Genomic DNA, 22,228 nt, shown 5'->3' on the forward strand with positions numbered 1-22,228 from the left:
TACATTAGTAATTGTTGACTAAAAACAGATAAATATAGGAGTTACACAAATAAAATGAAGGTACAGTAAATACAGTATATACATATAAACATGTATATAGAGTCATTCCTGTGGTTGTATGCAGCCTGTGCCAGGCCACTAAAGCAGCGGTGTAACCCTGTGAGGTGTGCAGCTCCTGACTGAGGAGGACTTTACTGCTGCCTCCTCTATTCATAGGGAAATACAAGGCTTATGAAAAAGCAGTGCTAGTGGAGCTTCGATTGACAAATGCACTCACACACATATACCCAAACACATATACACAGGTAAGCTTAATACTAAACACCTTTTTATGTTTGCATGTACCCACATGTTGTATATTGTAATTTCAGTGTATTTTTGTGTGGCCGCAACACAGGAACTTTTTTTTTTCTCAACATTAGTTACCACTGCTTCATTTCTAGTTACGTTGGTTAGGGTTAGGTTTAATAGCATACACCCTGTGCCTTTTATACTGTACTTTATAATGAGGACAAACCCCCAGTAGCTACCAAATCAGAATAATAATAACAATGTAAGTTAATCTTTCTACAATTACACCATAATTGTTGAATGTTGGAGGGTGAGCATTTTCCTGTGCCGCTTTCCAAAATGTATTGTATGCTCTGACTCTACTGTCACCAGCACTGGTGTTTGTCTTAAATAGGCCAGGTGCTCTATGTAGGATCCTTGTGTTAGTAAGATCAGCTTACTGTTTGGCCAAAGGGTATGGCACCGCACAGAGCCACCAGCCTGAGATGGGGAGTGGTAATGATTAGCATATAGTCTGTGCACGCGCACACACACACACGCAGACAAAAGACAGCACTAAGAGGGGTTCAGGGAGAAGTTTCCTTTGTGCTGCGATCATAAAAAAATGGCCGTTAATCCTCCGCCTATTTACCTGTCACCACTCCGTCTACAGCCAAAAGAACTCTCTGCTCTCCTTCTCTGCAGCTCATTGATGGCTTTTTTCCAGAGTGGACAAGTGCTTATTAAGAATCAGAATGGGGGGAAAAAAAATCCTACAGCTGGTTAAAGTGGGAAATGGTATTTTAGGATAAATTGAAATGCTGCAGCTGAATAGGTCTGTGCTGACAATCTTGTTGTTTTTTTCCCAGACCCATAACTCAAAAGCCAAAAGCCATATGCTGCTGTGCTCTGCTGTACTTCCAGCTTGTTGTTTAACTCTTCTAATCAGCCTGCACATATTCATTTGTTTCACTATTGGAAAAAAGCCTTTCATTCATTACAGACAGGATACTTGGAGACAGGTGTTTACAGGATCTCATACAGCAGCTGATTTTGTCTCTGATTATATTTAGATTGGCACCACAACGTGTTTGTTTCATCTGATCTCATCTTTCATTTGGGAGACACATGATGATTTTATCAATTGTAGCTTAAATTTCATTTTGAAACTTTCCTCTGCAGATTCTATTGGCTCGTCTGTCAAAACACACACAAACTTGAAGTCAAATTAGTCCCATTCGATCATATAGATTGCTCATCAGACAAACACGGATGATTTATGTACCCATTTAATTTCAATGTTGATTCAAATAAAAGCGAGTGTTTCATTTGTAGAATTTTCACACATTCCACTGCTTATTAGAAACAGATTTCTTTCCACGTTTTATTGACAGTTTAACAGTATGTGTAAGTTCGTAGCTATGCAATATATCCCCAGAGGGCATTCTGTATGGACTGTTAATCTCCATTCTTTGTCATGCTCTTTAGGATCACATCTGTACCTGGCCGTGTGGTCTTCCCATATCTCACACAGTCAGAGGGACCATTAGCAAATAACTCTTATCAACCTGTTATTCCCAGGAAACTGTCCTATCTCAAAACAAGGGGCCCAGAAAACCCAAACACACAGTCGAGCTCCTGCAGGTGTGTTTGTCTACATGTGAGCTAGCGATGAGATGAAAGTTAGGTGTCCGTATTTCAATTATTAGAATGTTGTGGACTTGCTGATGTCTATTCTGTGTTCATCTTTCTCCACGTGTTTGTGCTCCTTCTTTGCCTGATGACAGGTTAACGACTAGCTGTTCAATGCCTGCTGATTTACAGTAATGGCAGTGAAATCATAGAGTGATAGAGTGTAGACTTGAGAAAAGCTGTTGTTTTTGACTTCTCTTGCAAAGGCACATATGCTCACGCTAAGTCTACTGCATGTCTTTCACATAATCCGTAACAGAGGACATATGAGCATGACCGCAGTTTTTTTTTCTTTCTATACAGCTGTGACTTTAAAATAAAAGTCTTACTTTCCTCCCCCAGAATTAATGGGTAGGTTTTGGTGGGGTCACACTCTTGTCACAATTTCCTCCTGTCTAATTTCCCTCCTTCCCTCCTTCCACCTTGAGCAGACGACATAAATCAGGTCCATGAACGGCGTTTATTGTACTTAGTAACGGTAGTTATTCTCACGCTCTGTAACACCGCCAGGGCTCCTGACCAATAAATGTCAGTGGTTGGGTTTCTCAAGTGTAAGGAACACAGTTCTGTGAAGGTAGTTTGTGTGGAGGTATTTGTCACCTCAGAGAAAAGGTCTCATATTGAAGCTATCATCATTAGGGCTCGTTTGGCGGTAGCTCAGCTTTACACATTTACATCCTTCAGTTGGCTGCCATCTTGACAGAGGATAAGGGTTTACAGGTACAGTCCAACGTGATGCCTCACCAGGATGTATTTCTAGGGGTTTCCCACTTTATTTATTTTTTTTACCTCCTGACATGCCACTCTGTCTCTATGTCACGCACCTTTTCCTCAAATAGCATGAAAAGCCTTGGTTTAAAAATAAAGCTGTTCTAATTGATTGTCTTCACAGATGTTTTCCAACATGCACTATTCAATATGGTCTCCTTAACATCTTCATAATTGTTGAACTTCCATAATGCACTTCCCTAAGAGTCACACACTAGTATGGTTTATTCCTTTGAAACAGTTTTACAATACAAGGTACAAGATTGTTTATTAGTCATTATACAGCACAAGGCTGCATAATGAAATGAAATTTATAATTCCTTCGTGATACACACACAACATATAATTAAGTCTAGGCCTATATTAAAATATAGTAACATATAAAATAAAACAATACAGTTATGCATAAATATACACCCCTAACATTCCACAGTGCATTTTTTGAATTTGCATCTGGGGTGAACGTAAACAGCAGAGACCAGATGATGATATGACAGTCTCATCTTCACAATAAACAGTCTGACATTTGAGAAACAGAGTCCGTCTCTTCATCTTCCAATGACTGTCTTTATGTCAGAGGTAACGCATGTTTTGGCAGTACAGCAGGAAAAAAAACGGATAAAAAAACAAGTGTAGCGTAGTTTGAAGGAGCTGCTGGCTGCTGCTGCTTCTACAAGTGCTGGCGGTTGCCATAGCAGTGCTCTTCAGCTCATGTTATTGGCTGTTGTACTTTGTGGTTATGTTTTGAGCAGCACAGTGGTCCATTTTGCAGCTTGGTTTCCTTCAGAATCCCACAAAGCCTGCCATCTGCTGCCAGAGGGACCTGGCTGTACATTGTCTCAGACAAGATATAGTGAGCTCCCTGACTAATTTATGTTGGATCATAATTTTTCAGAATTACCAGCAAATGGAATGGCCTTGTAGCATCAAAAAGCCACACCACATTTTGGATCCTTCACCCACCACTCACACATGTGTGCGCTGGAAGATAATGTATCGCCACACACACCAGCCAGAATGCTGCATGTACTCTGCCATGGTGTTTGTTGTAGTTTGTCTGTCCATACCGTGATCCAAACTGGAACAGGTTAGAGGGATAAAAGGATGTGAAGATGGATGGATAGAACAGATAGGACAGAGCTGGGCATTACATGAAAGCAAGAGTGCAGTACAGGTCTGCGCAGTCGGTGTTAAAATATGTTTTTCATGTCATCGCTCACAACAGAGGGATGGCCTGTCTGATCTCTGTCTCACACTATCGGTCTTCCTAGCTAATCTGATGGAGATACTTCTGAGTAACTTTATTTTCTCCCTACTTCAGTGTTTCGTGCTCAGCATGGGTCTGAGTGGAGGTATGTGATGAAAAGCAGGTTGTGTGATCAATCTGATCAAACATGATTTGATTTGATGACTCGCAGCTCTCTGACACTCCATAGATATTGTGGAGGATTTTTTAAGGGTAGTTTATCAAGAAGTAGAACTGGAATTGCAATTGATCTCAATTTGAAAAAGGAAAAATCATCAAGCAATGTGCCGTTTGGACTTCTTATGCATCCTTCTGCTGGGCCTCGCTTGTTACGCACAAATTCAGAGCACGTGTTTACATTAGTAGACCAGAGTTGGTGCTTTAAATGAAAACATCACATACCACAGAAATGGTAAAGGTCTGCTTCATCTTTGAGTCCTATCTGCAATATTTCTAAATGATCCACTGACACATCTTCTCTAGGGAAGTGTTAACAGGAAGTGTTTTGGTAGCATTAAAGGTACAATAATGTAAGATTTGGCCACAATGTTAAAAAAAAAATCAAAACTGAACTAACATGATCAGCAGAATGTGAAGAAGTAACATTTCTGACGTCATGTCAAAGACGTCTATGCAATGTGCTGCATAGATTTCTACTGAAGTTAGCATGCTAACCAGCTAGCCATGGCCCGTCCTGTTTTGCAATACCATTTGTGCCTCGAGAGGCAATAGTCTGATAGCGTAGGTCAGGTCTCCACCAGTAGTTCCAGCTGGGAGATGTGTGCGAGTGCCAAGTTTGCTCGTTACACAAGCTCTCTTAACTTCTTCAGTCTAATAAACAAAATAAGTTTCTTACACCTACCTTCTAGTTTACTATTTCCTTTTTATCTCGTCATAAAACACACTTCAACTTGACCGAAACAAAATAAAACCCACCAAAACCGTCTTTGTTAGTCTTTCCACTGTTTCCAATCACCGACTGTGGTTTGGTAGCTTTTATTGATTTCATTACACTTCTGGGCACAAAAAAATGAGAAAACCGAGGGATTGCTACCTGTAGTAGTGTTGTCTGATTGTTAATGGAGATCATTGGGTGCTTGGCCGAGATATGTTATGGGACAAAGTGAAGAATCACAGAATATCTTGCATTCATGAGTGTTTAGTGTTTTTTGCTGTCAACACACCTTTGGTTTCTCTTCTTAATCTATGCCAAGAATAAAAATGAGGAATCAGTCAATCAAGCACAGTTATTACTAAACAGAATCAGAATTGGATTAAATTACATTACTCCACTGATGTAGCATTGCGCCTCTAGAACATTGTCGGACTCACTATGGATCGTGAAAAAAGAAAAGAAAGAAGATGCTCAAAATCAAAGCAGCAGAATTATTCCACACATTCTTTTTTCCTCGTTGATCATGGTCAAAGGAAAGTTTCTGTTACATGTAACAGACAATTCATTTATCATATCTAAAACTCAGTGATTATATTACCCACATTGCAACTAGATCATGGAAATTTTGGTCAGAGTCTTGGATTGGTTTTGCCAGTCTAGCCTCGAGCTGTTAGAGATGAGGAGCAGGCTACAGAGGTCCCAATTTTTTTTTATTAGACTACCTCTAAAATCGCTTCATGTACCCATGATGTTCTTGTCCTCACCAACTTCCTCCTGTTCTGCCTGGGGGGCCCTCTCTGTTAAGCCTGAGCACTATGCTGTCCTCAGTGCATTTTAAATGGAGGCACCTGAGATGTTCCTTATCACTAACTTATTTGACCAAGACACCCCTCTTGGTTCATGGGAGACCTTGGGGAGAAACGTCATTACGTAATGTTTATACTCAAAGTCTGAGCATAAAACCTGTGTGATTTTTGGCATGAAGAGCTTTGCGTTTTGTGCTCTGCTCCGACGTCGCCACCACTTTTCTCTTAATTAGGACAGCAATCCAGGTGTTTTATACAGTTGTTTTATGCCCTTGATTTAGCTTCAAAGATAGAACGAACCCTGTTTATTCTGGAGTGTGGGGGAGAAATGCTGTACAGAGATATGTAGCAAACATGTAGTTTGGTTATTCTATACCTATTTACTTACAGTGCGGATCATGTGTTCTCATTGCTGTAGAACAGAACCCATTAGACATTTCAAAATTAAATTAATAATAATAAAATAATAATGATAATGAAATCTTGAAACCATTTTTAAGATATGTTTTTTTGTGTTCTTGTGCATTAAATTGTCAAACCTCTTGTTTATTAATATCATGTGGACCCATAAGCCATCTTTCTGTTGCATTTGACTGCCACCCCACTCTATGTAATGCTGTATGAACACAGATCAGAGCAATGTTCTGCTAAATTATACGTTCTTTCTTATTGTGAGTTTGCAAATTACACAACTTCCACAAGGTGTATCATCACGGCTCCTTATCTGTCTGATTGTTTTTATTTGCCCAGCTCTGCATTTAAAGAGTCTGACAAATCCTGTAATTTGCATACGCATGTTGTTTGGTTTTATGTGGTGTCAAAAGGAAATGGTTTTGGTCTAATAAAAAGCGCTGTTTGATCTTGCTTAGGTGGATGAAAGCCAACCAAACACCAGGCCACCTGGCTGTAGCAGAACAGAGCTTGCACCTGATAATTTTCTTTTCTTTTTTCTGTCTGTCTCTTTCAGAGGAAGCATTCTCAGCTCAGCACCAGAGTCTCAAGGAGGAGAAAGAATCTTTAACCAAGCTGCAGAAGGAATGCACTGCCAAGAGGTATGTGTGAACCTGTAATTAGCTATTGCTTTATTTCTGCATAGAAAAAAAAATCATGTATTCCAGTCAGCTAGACATTAGCCAGAGCCCACTGAATGATGTGACCCAATGTGAATTGTGATGAGACTACACCCTGCTCCTGCCTCCCACCTTGCTCTTTCAAAATAAGGGGATGTTTATGCGGCTGGTTCTGCCTATTTCTGTGTTCTCAACAGAGAGTTTGTACATTTGTTGTACAGTGTGTGCTAAAAGTCTATTGCCCTGTGTTTGCCTTGGCCTGCGGGGAGACATGTGCGGCGGGTGCCGACCCTGGATACAGCTTTGTTTGTCTGAGAACTACCTGGCAGTCACAGAGGGTAAACCAGATCCCCAGGAAGGCCAGCAGGGGCCAAGAGCAGCAAACAGGAAATTAACACAGACACTTGTAGATCTGCCTAACTTCCAGTCTTTGGAAATATCTGTGTCGTTTCTGTTTTTTCATGGAAATGTCTCTTTTTATTTAATATCTTTTTTAACTTTTAGCTAGGGAAAGGTTTTGCTGAACATGGACACTTTTTCACGTGCTTTGGCCAGGACACCCACTCTGGGTTGTGCCTGGGTCCAGAGCACGCCGGCCTGGCTCTCACTCCACAGGCATCATGCCCGTACTGTGCTCGCCTTCCTCTGGCCGAGAAGCAGCAGAGAGAGCCCACACTTGCTGCTGCGGCCAAGGATGTGTGGCCAGTACTGGATTAGCACGTCTCTACACCCTCCATCTACGAGTTGCCTATTGCTTCCCTCCTCCCAGCGGAGGAGCTGGAGCCTGTCTGCAGCTTGCTGCGGGCATTCCCGGTCCCCCTCTCTACTTTTACTTCTCTGCTGGCGATAGACGGTCTGCTCCGTGACCTTCCGGAGATCATCAAGACAGCAGCCACCTAAGAATCTCCTCGTTCCACTGGCACAAGAGGCTGCCCACTCGAAGGAGATGCCTGGCAATTCGCCCTTGGCTCAACTGACCAAGCAGGATCCTGTGTAGTCACGTTTTTCTTGCCATTACCCAACTTGCTGCTCCTTCGGGCAGCACTCCTCCATGACCAGCGAGACTCTCATCAACGGTAGACATGCCCCACGGCAGCTGCTGGCCAGGGCCGCGTCCTTCACTCCCGTTTTTACCGTGCCTCCGCCTCTGTTGACTCAGCCACAGCTGTCATACACACATCCCCCACGCTGTGTGAGCTGGCTGCCATTAGCTTTTTGGCTAACAAGCAACTTAGACTCACGGAAATAAGCAGCCCACTCCCCCTGCCACACATTCAGAGGTCTCCCTTTTCTGTGTGTTTAATAAGCCCACGAGCGCCTGTTCTATGCCTCGTGTGGACAGTGCACGCACATCCCCGGCTGTGTTCAGTGTTTCCTCTCTTCACTCTTTGTGTCAGTGTCCCATTTACGAGCCCTGTCCGCCTAAACGGTGACCTATTGATGCTACTTTCCTCACACATGCAACGGCAGCGAGGGCACTGGTCTGGCTTGTCTCTGTGAACATGTTCACCTGCTTTCAGAGCATGCTGGAAGACAGCTGGATGAGCAGACTCATCAGCAGAGGCTGCACACAGTTCAACGGGGTACTGGAAACAAACCTGACATCCCGGGAACATCCCGGGAAATTGGAGACTGGCTAGGACTCCCATTGGAGAGCAAGCCTGTCTCCAATTTCCAGAGTTCCTCAGGGGGAGGAAGATCAAGGTTTTTACTCTTGTTATATTCTGCTTCTGAAAAAAATTGGAAGGATGAGACCTGTCCTCTATCTTTCACCGTTCAAAAAATCAATAACGAACGGACCGTTTCACATACTAACAATCAGGCAGGTGCTGTAATGTGTTTCCCGGGGAGACTGGTTCACAGCCATAGACCTGAAAGGTGTGTACTTCCACGTCTCCATCATCCCAAAACAAAGCAAATTCCCACATTTCTCATTCCATTCGGTTACTCCCTGGCTCCAAGTACTTTCTCCAGATGTGTGGAGACAGCTCTGGAGCCGTTATGCTGGATAGGGATGAGAGTGTTGTTTTACCTGGACGACCTGCATTTGCTGGCTCGCTCGGGGGGGGGGGGCGAGCCGTGTTACAGAAAGCGAAACTGGTGATGCATCTGTCAAGCAATAAAGTGGAAAAAGAGTTCTCCTCTCCCCTCCCAGAATGTAATTCATCTGAGTGAAATTGAACTCCATCATGAGAGCGCACCTCTCACAGGACAGAGGGAAAGCTTTGACAATTCTGCATCTGCTCTAAACTTCTCATATGGTTTCATTTGAGTCCATGAGGGGAAGGTCGAATTATCCAATATTTCATAAAAAAAAAAAAAAAAAACAAGATTGGAGAAAAGTCAGAAAAAAACAATTTTTTTTTTTTGGAATTTCATAGTACATAAAGTAGTTAAGAGTAGCTCTACGTCCACCAGCAGTGAAAAGCTTCACTTACTTACTTTCACTTGTGATACTTTAATATGCTGCCCAAAACGTTGAGCTATTCCTTTAAGTACATTTACCTGACAATACTTATGTACTTTGTGTTAAGATGGATTTTGAACACATTTGGATTGTTGTATTGTTTACATAAGTACAGAATCAGATTATATCTTCCACCGTTGTTGGTCACCTGCCAGGATGTGTGTTTCCTTACTTATGCCAGCCAAATGTAGATTAACACAAGGTATTTTGTTTGTGAGTATACATTAAGATGTGCAGTGGGAAACATGAGTTTGCATGTTTTACAAAAGGGGTTTGTAAAGGACTTGCACCTTGGGCTTGACTAACAAGGCAAAGCCTGCTGGACAGATGGGTGATTTCAGATCAAATGATCATTACACACCAATCTGTCTCGTCTTTCACATGTACAAAGCAGCCGCACACTGTGAAGGGAAATGATAAGAGACTGCTAACCACAGGCAAAGCCAAATAGGAAATTCAAGTGAAAGGCGAGAAGCATAGATTGGAGGGTGCATCACATTCAATAACCATTTCCCCCCCAAAATCCCTTTTCATCTGCATGAAATTATGTTGAAATTATTACCCACAGTGCTCCACAACTGGTAGTGTAAATATTGTACAGACACCCAAAGAGTCACTTGCGCGCACACACGCACGCACACACGCACGCACACACGCACCGTTCATACAAAGCATTCGATCGTGTTACTCAGACATAAGCAGTCCCAGGAAATACCGTGTAAATCCTGGAATAGACTCTTCTAAATTCAAGGCTATTTTTTGCTGAAGGGATGTAATAGATGTTTTACATTTTGAATAGGTTTCACACACACAGTGGGCCAGTCTTCTCCTTAGACCAACATTAACCTGCTATCGGACATCATTATACTTCTCCTCTCTGTTTGTCATAATTATTTTCTGTGTTCCCTGACTTTAATTACCATTATGCTTTACAGTGTGGAGCAGTAACTAGCCTGGACCTTTTCTGCTGCTCATGCCCAATTCCTCCTATCTCTTCAGGCTTCACTCCTTCCCTTAAGATCTCATCTCTGCTCCTAATCCCTCCTTTGCCTTACTACTCCCTATGTCCTCCACTCTTAACTGCTGCTTTTGTCTCCTTATAATAATAATAATAATAATAATAATAATAATAATAATAATAATAATAATCTTTATTTGTAGAGCACTTTTCAAAAACAAGTTACAAAGTGCTTTAACAAGTGTAAAGACAATAATACCAAAAAGACAATAATACAAAAACAATACAAGATAAAAGCATGAAAACATTGAAAAGACTAAAATACACGTTTAAGATATAATATAAATAATATAAAATTAGTAAAATAAAAGGGATAAAATAAAGTCAAATAAGATCGGGAAAGGCTCTCCTATAAAAGTATGTTTTAAGAAGGGACTTAAAAGAGTTCACTGACTCAGCTGACCTGATTTCTTTGGGCAGGCTGTTCCAGAGCCTCGGGGCCCTGACAGCAAACGCTCTGTCCCCTTTAGTTTTCAGTCGAGGTGGTACCAGGACTGAGCACATACCTTCATCAGCAGACATTAAAAGGTCATTGGTGACTTTAAGCAGGGCAGTCTCAGTGCTGTGGTACTTCCTGAAACCAGATTGAAACTTTTCAAATATTTTGTTATTTTCCAGCACAGTGAGCAGCTGTTTGGACACAATTCTTTCTAGAATCTTTGCAATAAAAGGCAGTTTTGAAATTGGTCTAAAATTATGTGGGAGGGAGGGATCTAAACCAGGTTTCTTTAAAAGTGGGTTCACGCAAGCCGTTTTAAAATAATCAGGGACACAACCAGTAGATAGGGAGCTGTTGGGGCCCAACAGAATCTATTACTTTCAGTAAAAACTTTGTAGGTATTACATCAAGTGGGCTGGAGGGCACTCTCATTTGTGATACTGTTTTTAAAAGCTCAGACAAGTCGATATGATAAAACTGGTTAAAACTCTCTTGTTGCTGGTGAGGAGTTATGCCAGCCGGGATCCTCATTGTATTGTCCTTGTGTCTGGTTTTGTCTCCCCAGAGAGCAGTTCCTGAAGTCCAATGCCCAGCTCACCTTCCGCTGTCGTCAGCTCCTCTCTGAGCTTTCCTACATCTACCCCATTGATACGGTGAGTTGGACCTGATGGTACATTGCTGCACAACACATTGTTGAAAAAAAGAATTATCTGGTTATAAACCAGGAGTTTGTTTTTTATTCCAAAGTTCTGATCATCCAAAGTCATTACCTTTCTGTTTAACATGCGTCTCTGATGTATATTCACTCTGTTTTACAAAACATTTGGCATATAAGCTAAATACTTTAAATGGTGGCACCAAGAGACAGTGAAAGAATAATTTAAAGCAAATGGATCGGCTAGTGGCAAAGCTGGTGTTTTGTCCCACACGGTGTTTCATCCTGTTTGAGTCTGGTTCTCCTGTCTAATCATTTTCTTTGAAATGAAACCTCTTATTTAAATCCACAGGCTAATCAGTCAGATTATGTCATCTGCGGAGTGAAGCTGCCAAACTCTGAAGACTTTCAAGGTAATTTATTATGTGCCCGCTTGTGTGTTTCAGGGTTATAGGAGGATAAGCTCTGATGAGGCATGCTGAACAAATGTTTTGCTCCAGCTTTTAATCCATGTGGTTTTATGTAGGTGTTTGGTGAAGCGAAGCAATTTAATATTTCACCATTTTAAAGGCAGATGATCTCATTCAAAAGGTATCTATGATATCATAAGTTTGGCTACCGGAGATAGCAATTTAACATTACTGTGCTAAGGTATTACAGTCTTTAACGGGCATAAATGACATAACGTTATAATTACCGGTGTTTCATTTTAATGCATAAAAGACATAATGACATAATTGTATCATCAATAGGGACTCAATAGTTTTATTAGCTGGGAGAGGTTGACATTCCTTTATACAATCAAAATCACGGTGTACACACACATAATGACATGTCTTGCCTCAGATACTGTGTGTGAGATACGCTGGCAATGATTGAGCACCATAGTAATCACTTTCCTGTAGCGAAGACAGTTTTCGAGTACAAATGAACAGACACGCACATGCAAACCCTCCTCTGTGTATTTTCACTTATTTTATTAATATTTTTCTTTTATGCTCCTCCTGACGTTCTTTAATTTGCATCACATAATTTCTTATATGTGCAGTAAAAAGATTCAGAATTAATAAATAATTTTTTTTAGCAAGACTTTCTGTAATTCATAGTGCCAACAAGGTAGCTAAAAAACTAAAAGCTAAAACACAAAGGAAGGTCAGAAGGAAGGAAGAATTTGGATTCTTGGAGTCTTTAAGTAAGGAAAAAGTTTGGAGTTTGGAGCCAGGCATGAGGGCCGAGCTGAGAGGGCAGATAAATTAGGTGCTCAATTGGTTTGCATTCTTCTGTTGTTTCTACACTTTGCCTTTCTGATTTCTTGTTGACTGCTGATGGAGGAGTTGTTCAGCACCACCACAGTCTTTGGATGGTTTTGCCACCCCAGTGAGATGCAGAAACCACATGGTTTGATATAAGACACAATACAAGAACTCTGAAAAAAAGTTTCGTCAGCAGGCAGATTTGGCCCCATACACACTACTGTGTTTTCGTTTTAAAACGACCTTTTGCTACGTTTGCACCTCACGTCCAGACTAAAACAGCGAAAACTGCTGTCTACACCGTACCGGCATGCCCAGTGCATGTGCATGCTGGTACGTTAAAGGCTACTAGATGTGCGTTATAAGTCATTTTAATATAGAAGGAGATCAGCTCTGATACGCAGCTAAAACACTGGTGTGGACGGAGATCGTATTCGTTTTAAAACTGTTTTTAAACAAAAAAGGAGTAGTGTGGCTGGGGCCTAGCACAAAGCCCTTGTTATCATGTTTGTGTCGTAGGTTAGAGTAAAGGTCACGCTGTATGTGTCATGATAGATGGGATTTGCTGTCACAGCGAGGGAAACTTGATGACTTCATGACCTCTCAATAGCACAGATGAATTGGGGGGCGGATTGAATGGGTAATGTATAGTTAGCTTTGGTGTGCAGCACTAATACTGAGAACACACTGGCCACTGTCCACTCAACATTCTCCAGCTCCCTTTCCTCACAGCTGGTGAGACCCAGCAGGCCTCTAACCCATAATTCAAAAATACCACTCCCAATCTCCTCTGCTCCCTGCTGTCGCACTCCACCTGTTAACATCTTTTAAGAGCACAGCGAAGTGAACAGCAGTGACAGCCAGCCCATTTGTGTTTGCAGCAATCACTTATTCCCATAAGGTGGAGGCCTGTGTGTGCTTCCTCCCAACCCTGCAAAGGGGGACACCTAGCAGTGTGTAAACAATGAGGCATGTGCTGTGGCAGAAGATTAAAGGCCTAACAGAGAACATTTTCAATTATTTACTGCTAACTACCTTTTCCCGTGTGCCCTCCCTCCTGGTCAGGTGGCTTGTGGTTTGTGAAATGTAGAGAAGATCTGTCATGCAGCCCAGGTAGTCATTAATATATTAGCTCTAACATAGACATCTTGCCAAAGCCGGTACAGCATGTAGAGACCGTAGAAACAAAGGATTGAGAAGCATGTGTTTTAACCCACAATTTTCCCCCTTTGCTGACATTTGCTCTCATTTGTGTGAGGTCTGCCCCGAAGAAAAGCCGAATGCGTCCAGAACTGTTTGGATGGGTGTCGAAGTCAAAGTTAAAAATGCCTGCAGGGGAGGATGTTCCACATTAGAGACCAGGGCCAGGGTTAGTTCATAATCCTACTGGGGGTCAAAGTGGAACAGGGTGGAACTCTGCTGAGGCCCCTCAATCTCTTACATTTAACTAAGCTTTCCTTGTCAGCTCAGCCTGACAAGATATCAGCAGTCTCAACTTGCACCCCAAGGTGTCGCTTATAGTTGCATGTCTTTTAGCTGACCTGATATTGACCTGTTGGTGTGTAACTTCATCCAAAAGCACCAGAGGCCAGGAAGTGGTTTAGTCCAGGTGCTTTTGTTGCTATGGACTGAAAAATGCAGGAAGAATAATGATATTAAGCAGGCTTTCTGTGTTCAGTTGAAAAAAACACAGTATGCGCCAAGGAGTCCACCACTCACTGTTGCCATAGTCTATTATTTCAAAGCATAAGATAAAAACCACGGTGATTTTAAGTCTTTGCCTCAAGCAGTGTCCTGCTGCTGTGTAGGAATGCGAAACCACTTAGCACGTTGTCTTTAAACCGTCTCTCGTACTTAAAGCGAGATGGTTAGCTCTTTCTTTCCCTGTCAAAAGAGTTCGCAAAGGCATCCAGTTTTCCACCCAAAAGTTACTTGGGGCTCAGAGGAGATAGTTATACGTGATACTTTTCCTTCTCAAGCACATATTTTAAAGAAATTGGGGATCCCACTGCAGCCAAAGTGTTTTGGTACTGTGTGCTGTGGCACATTTTGTATCACTTTAAAAATACTTTCCCACATGAATACATACTCTTCTTCCTGTGAATACTTGGTTACCAAGCTATCTTTTGTTGGGTGTTTGTACATTTTTGTTTGGATCCACAAGATGTGGACATGGTTTATGTAAACACAATTTATTTTTCCATGTAATGAAAGTGCATTCCAAACAAAACAGACATTGATGACTGTATGCTTTGAAGTTCTTGATGTAATAAAATACTGACTTTTGAGTGATTCAAATGCTGTTTTGAGTTTAATTTGCATTAAATTATCGGCTTAGCGGCTTTGGTGTGTTGATCATCATTTCTTGTCTGCTTAACATAACTCTAAATAAATGGTGATTACTGGAACCTCTTTTTTTACTTTATGTCCTGCAGCAAAGGATGATGGGAGCGTTGCAGTCGCCCTAGGTTACACGTCGCACCTGGTCCTGATGATCTCGTACTTCCTGCAGGTCCCTCTTAGGTATCCTGTTATCCACAAGGGTTCACGCTCCTCCATCAAGGACACCATCACTGACAGACTCACTGAGAAGGAGAGAGAGTAAGTAGGCTCAGTATGAGAAACGCCCCAAATTAGGGAACATCTAATCCTAAAATCTTCACGTGCATCACAGATGTTTGGCAGAGTTTGCATTCTTTGCTGTGCAAATAGATGGTTCTCACTTCAAGATTGCTCTTTACTTTCCTGAAGTTAATTAATTCATTTTGTGATGGTGTATGATCGTGCCTTCTCAAAACAATCTTGTTTATATGAATAATATTATAATATACTCTCTTGTGGCTGATATTGATGAGAGGCTATAGCTCTGACTTTATGATTAGTTCCGCTTTGCCAAAATATTTGGATCACGTGTACTGACGTCAACATGACGCTTTGTTTTCACGGCTGTGCAAAGACTGGCGCATGGAAGTGTTGCCACAATGAAACAAGCTTTTCTGTTCATTTGGTGTTGGGGGCGGGGGGGGGGGTATTATTCACTACTTAAATCTGATCCCTTTCTCTTCAGTTATCTTCTTCTGACTCACACACACACACCTACACCTCTGGTCTCTCGCACCTTGTAGCGTAATACAAGATATCATCTCCCTCTGTGTTTCAAAATGCTAAAATGTTTTGCAAATTGTATTTAAAATAAGCGCAATCTGTAGGCCTATACTTAAATATATTATACGTAAATATTACAGCATAAAGCTATTTTATAGTTTTCCAACTGCGTGTGTCACGTGACTATTTTGATCCAGTCATGATTAAATGATCATGCCTGCAAGTTAGATTAGTTTTTAACCGAAGATGGAAAATAATATTAATAATTATGATGATGATAATAATAATGCCTCTCACACCACAAAAAAGCAGGGGGAAAAATGCGGGATGAACTGGAGCGTGGATTTGGTGAATTGTTACACCTCTAATATAGCTGTAACAAAATAAAATTGAACACGCAGTCCTCACAAATTCAAAAACTGCATGCTGAACCCTGACAAATCAATAGACAGTGTAAAAAAGTGACTGAACATGTTATTTAACAAAAACATAAAATGTAATGGTAAGTTACTTTTTAAGTAAAAAGCAAAATAAAGCAACAACTTTTTACATTTACTTTTATTTTAAACATGTATGTACTACACAGTTAGTTAGTGCATTTACAGTATGGTTCTTGTGTGAGTCTTATTTTTAAAATAAACCATAAGAAAATATGAATTAGAGACATGATCTCTTGTGGAGTTTGCATGTTCTCCCCGTGTCTCCCATCCCACCGTCCAAAGATATGCGGCCTAGGTTGATTGGTGATCCTAAATTGTCCTTCGGTGTGAGTGGTTGTTTGTCTGTGTGTGGCCCTGCGATGGACTGGCGACCTGTCCAGGGTGTACCCTGCCTTTCGCCCGATGTCAGCTGGGATTGGCTCCAGCCCCCCGCGACTCTGTTAGTAAGATAAGCGTTTGACGATGGATGGATGGATGGATGGATGGAGGGAGGGAGGGTGGATGGATGGACTCTCCTGTGTGAATATGATTTTATTTGTTCCACATTTTAACCACACGGTTATCACACAAGGTTATCATCATCTGTTGAAATGTTGGATCAATAAAGACATACTTGCATCGGTAAGATTGTGCAACCTATTTCCTGTTTTCAACTTTTCCCTTGTTGCCAATATCATTATGTAACGAGTGTGGATAATCTTATTCCATGTCTGATCCGTAGCATCTCAACAAAATATCATCCCTGCCTGCTTTCAAATATTTGCTTGCAGATTGAGGAGCACTTTGTGTTGTTTGCTCAGTAGTTTTGTTTTTAAAGGATTTCCTTAGTTAAATACATAGGGTAATAAATTACCCTTTTTGATTTTGTAGAAAATGTGTCTGACTCTGCTTTGTGTTTCTCATCCATGCTGTTTGTCTGTCTTTTTGGCGGTTTTTGGGTGTGTGCAAGCCAGACTGAATGCATTTCACGGACTGTGTTCAGTTTTGTAACCCCACTGAACCCCCCCATTATTGAAAATTTGGAACATTTGCATAGCTGTATCTGTTGAAAGGACAGCATTGTACTCGCAGAAAAGTTTTGTCAGTAACATAGAGAGTAGCTACTGCCTGTAAAGTCTTGGAGCATTAATCAGACATTTCAGCTGGTGCTCATTTCCAACTGCAATAGCCATGATTCAAAAAGCATTTAACATTTGTTTAATTTTTAACACTGTTAACAAGAAAGTCCATATGGTAAAACCTAGAATACTTGCTGAACGTTTATTTTTATATCATTATCACCGCTTAATGATCAAACTGTTCTTTTATTTCCACCAAGTTTATTACACTTTTGGTAATCTATCAAACCATACAAGCCACATCAAATAACTCAGTGCTGCCAGATTTCAAAGACCCGGTATATTGTAGTCAATAAATTGCCAACCTTGTTATACTGTTATTCTCTTTGAGGCCTTATATTTCAGATTTCAACAGATCATAAATTCAGATATTTCATACAGTGATAGCATGAATATATGGAATTGTAACTTAGCCCTGGAGAGGCCGGCACTGCTTAACTGAACTAAGCATTTTAATTCAAATCATCTGCTTGAAATTAAATTTTTAGGCATGGTGTAAATGGCCAAACTAGTCCTAAAATGCACCTTAGGATTTCCAAGACTTCTTGAAAAGCTGTCCAAAAATAAATGTGTGGCAGGTTTATAAATGGCACGTTTCAGTAGAGTAGGAATGACTCTTCAGTTTGTCACTCATCTCTGATAGTGAAGATTTCTCTGTGTGAGATCGCTAACGTTTGTTAGTAGAGGCTAACAGAGAAGTGTCATTTTTCAGCTACTTGTCTTGGTCAGAGTGTCAGCTGTCTTACCTAAACTAAATTACAGTGACGGCAGTAACAATCGTTAGCTTCCTTTGCGGTGCAGAATATACAAGGGATTATATTTGTCTCAAACGGCTGCATCTTACGACAGTATTGTGTCTTCCATTAGCTGGTGGTAGCCGCATTATTCTGTCTATAAGCGGAAACTGATTAATTCTAAGAGGATTTAAAATGGATTGAATAAAATTTCATGGGCCTTTAATGTGAATTGAGTTCATTTTAGTCCTACTATAAATTATTTGGAAACTGCTTTGTCACCCAAAACAATGCTCATTCACTTTTACCTGGCTTTCTCTTATTAAAATAATTGGGGCAGTGCACTGTTCTTCCTTTTTTTTTAATTTTTAATTTCAAATGTTGAAGGGGAAACAATTCTGAGGTCTGTAAAAGTCACTGAACCCCCTCACCTTGAAATGTTAGGTCCAACCTCTAGAGATGAGCTTAATATTTGGAAATTTGACACATATACTGTTGATTATGGATACAACTACTGTAAATTTCAAATGCGACAAACCTACATAAAATCTGAGAAATGCTGGAATTTTACAATTTTAGTGCATTGTCTGGTGGTACGTTCTGATTAGAAAGCTCTACAGTGTTTTTAAGCACTACAGAATGTTAAATGTATTTATCAATGCATCTTTTACATCTGTCCCAATTTCCACTACAGGCCTGCATAGCATAGACAAGAAGTGCTGTCTTAAGCTGTTTTGTTTTGGCCCTTTTTCAAGGTGTTCAGAGAATCCAAAAAGAAGCTCTGCTGCGACTGTAAATCACAGCGCCCATTAAGTGCCAGTGTCTTTATCGCACCCTTGGGCTGTAAACGCTTTGCTTCTTATCTCCACATCATTATATCGTTTTTGTTGAGCAGGAACTATTCGTGATTGAATATACTGTGTTGACATAGAGATAAGCAAACGATAACATGAGAATCTAACCTCACCTGGGGCTTTGTGAGGGCCGTCAGGAATTGTACAGACACTGTAATTACAGCGAGGCCAGTGTAATGAAATTATTATTTGTATATGTTATGGTCTTGTAACTATGCATCAAGTCAGAATAAAAAAATCCCTGCTGCGTTATGATAATTGCAAGCTTGGGGGACACATGTTCAGGTATGCACCTGACATGCATAAATTGACATTCCACACATTCAAGACCCCCTTCAGTAAGTGTGCTGAGTGCAGTGATGAGGAAGATTTTACTGTAATCAGCAGTGTTACTGATAGACACGGATGTGGGTGAATTTGATTGCCCCCTTAGTGTAAGAGTGAATCGTCTGTTTAGGTTCAAAGCCACTGGAAGAGGAGAATAAAGATGAAAGTCCTGAGTCATGCTTAAACCTGTCAGCTCTTTAGATTATGTGCACAGTTCTGCTTTTGCTGTGCAAGGCCTTGTTGATATCAGCAGAATATTTCAGTCCTTTTTTGTTGTTGTTTTATTTAAGGATACTAATGTAAAGTATTATTAACACCTTTTCTATGGAGTGGGAATCTGAACAAATATGGGCTTTTGGGGCCTTTGTATTTTAAGTGCTGAGCAGTAAGGGAGCGAGTTGGGGGTCGTTTGAAACCTGCAGTAGGCTCATTATAGTAAATTATTTAAATTGGTAGGAGAAGAGATGCAGGCCACATGTCAGTGTTAAATAAGGTCATTATAACTGCACTGCAGACCAGAAAGCCTCACAAATTTTTTGTTTCTCTTATCACCTTTTAATGTTGTTATGTTTAGCTGCTCATGGAATTGCTAACTAGTGTTGTCGAGAAGCCCTGTAAGGGTCAGCAACCCCCGTGTTCACCAGTATCTCTTTGTGCTCTACTCTCAGTCTAAAACGAGTGGCTGCTTATGTTTTGTTGAGGCACATAGGAATGATGTGTAAATAAGCACTGACACTTTCACATCCACATGTGTCATGCGTAAGAAGACAAACAGTTGGGGAAAAAGTGTGGGAGAAAACACATTATCAGACCAACACTGTGACTGAGTGGCTGTCTCTCTCTGTGGGTGATTATGTCATGACAACAGCTGGAGAAGCTCACTGGGAGTTGCTTTACATGTTTCCAGTCCTACCATGCAGGATATTTACACCAGCATCCAGCAACAAAAAATAAACTTGTAGGCTGTTGCTGTTGAACAGACATGACAATCCAGCATCGCCCTTAGGTGTCCCAGAGTGGGGCCAAACGCTCCCACAAAATTCCACCCTCCCCTCCAAATGTTTATGACCCCTGAGGTCCTGGCGGGCTGCAGACGCATAGCAAAATGATGTGTGGGGAGACGGAAAGCAACCAGCCGAGCTCTAAAAGTGTACAAAAAAGGGGTGATTAAAGTGTCGGAAAGAGGCAGCTAGTGGTGATAAGTGAGGTGGCATGGGATCAGTTTGTCTGAGCGTGGTAGGATTAGCAAGCAGTCAGTCAATTATAATGGCGTTCACATAGGAACCTTATGTTGTTTTTAGTTGCATTTTAAATGGTAATTGCCCTAACCCCACTTTTGAAATGTGATGAATCTTTGTGCTCTTTTTAGATGACGCCATGCATCCTTAAAGTAAGGCTCAGCCGCCCCTTTCTGTGGCTCTACTGAAGTACAGAGTAAGGATCAAGATTTCAGTAGCTCAAATATTCGCCCCTGCTGCTGTCCAACATAAAATCCCTAATGGTTATTTCTCATAGCCCTGGGTATAGTTGAGCAAGAAAAAATCCTTATGCCTAGTGTGTTAGCAAGTTAGTTTGTTCCAAGCATTGGATCTTAGTGTGGTGTGAAGAATATGAATATATTTAATGGCTGCCTTATGTCCTATAGTCTGATATTTTGCTACAGGAAACTAGTCAAGGCATGTGTTGATCAGTGTTACCCTCCAGCACTTTGGCACAGGCCAGAGTTTGAATCTGGCCCTGTAAGAATATTTGAAAGCAAGGTGTGGAATATGAGTGGTCTCTTTGGCATTCTGTATAATTGGCCCTTTTGGCATCAGAGAATCATCCTCCTCCCTGTCAGAGACGTTCTCTGAAATCAGTGGACTCTGACGACATGTTGCGCCCACATTTTGTCCTGTGGAGAGCCCAGTTCCAGTGTTTCTGATTGCATGAGGGGGAGAACTAGGGAGATGCAATCCAGATGTCCAGTGTCTGATTGAGACCAGAACCCAGCCATTTAAAAAGCAAGCCCTGCCTCATATGGTCGTTTGCCCAAAGTATTGAGGCAAATCAGTTTTTAGTTTACTATTTATCACCGGCTAAAGGAAAAATGGATGTAAGTGGGGTTAACACATCACTGCTTGGTTCAAACACAAAAGAAACTGTTGGTGAGGGTTGCGAATGTGAATGCCAGGGGAAGGAGGCCAGCTTAAGACGAGAGGAACCTGTGAGCTCCAAGAAAAGAGGTTATTGTTCCGGGGGTTCAGCAGTTTCATGTCTCTTAACATGGACCATGTGCACGGGAGGAGAGGGGGAACTGCACCAAAAACTACAGCAGTGACGGGGAAAAGCACCGTGAAGCTGCAGGGCAGATCCTGCTGAAATATATAGGAAGGCAAACCACTTTAATTTTTTCCACTTAAGCTGAATAAGTATCAATCAAGAGTTCAACCATATTACATGCTTAGACACACTTTCTTAACCTTACTAGGTATCTAGCCATGCAGATTGATTGGATTTTATCAGCAGTGGTTTAGAGATATCTTTCCTGACATTTCTGCTACCAAGCCAATATTGTACAGTCATTGTGGATCAAAGGATTTTCTCTTTGGGCACCTGATCAACATTCTTCTTTTTTAATATCGCAAAATAATTTTCCTCCGTAACTACTTTGTTGAGGAAAAGGGACTGAAAAAATATTATTCTTTATTTAGGTCGTGCATATTTGTTGAAAAAAGATTTTATCATAATTGTTTTGAATGTTCTACCTCAGATTTGCCATTTCCACTGTCTGGTGTTTGACATGTTCTGACCATAAAGAATAGTTTTAAAACCACAATTAACCATCTGGTTTCTTCAACTTTAACCCAGGAGCAAAAATCTGCCTTTAAACTTGAAAAGAAATCACAATTTGACATTTATTGTGATAATTATTGATATTGAATAATAAAATTTTTAGCCATATTGTCCAACCCAAGTATGTAAATTTGTCATCATTGTTTGTTTTCACTCTGTCCTACAGTTTAGATGAATATATTGGCAATATCCTCAGTTGCTATTCATCCATCCATCCATCATCAACCGCTTATCCT

The 22,228-nt window shown here is 40.9% G+C and overlaps 1 protein-coding gene across 1 annotated transcript in view; it reads left to right on the forward strand.

Moving 5' to 3' along the window:
* uvrag (UV radiation resistance associated gene) overlaps nucleotides 1-22,228 on the forward strand; it is a 91,508-nt gene that overhangs the window by 20,171 nt on the left and 49,109 nt on the right. The window contains exons 9-12 of the mRNA XM_038708162.1: nucleotides 6,645-6,729; nucleotides 11,237-11,324; nucleotides 11,679-11,739; nucleotides 15,015-15,180. Coding sequence (XP_038564090.1) covers nucleotides 6,645-6,729; nucleotides 11,237-11,324; nucleotides 11,679-11,739; nucleotides 15,015-15,180 — 400 coding nt within the window. The remainder of the gene's footprint in view (nucleotides 1-6,644; nucleotides 6,730-11,236; nucleotides 11,325-11,678; nucleotides 11,740-15,014; nucleotides 15,181-22,228) is intronic.

Source organism: Micropterus salmoides, unplaced genomic scaffold (assembly GCF_014851395.1).
Source record: "Micropterus salmoides isolate LMB-PRFRI ecotype aquatic unplaced genomic scaffold, ASM1485139v1 Ms_hic_scaffold_9, whole genome shotgun sequence".
Taxonomy (NCBI): Eukaryota; Metazoa; Chordata; class Actinopteri; order Centrarchiformes; family Centrarchidae; genus Micropterus; species Micropterus salmoides.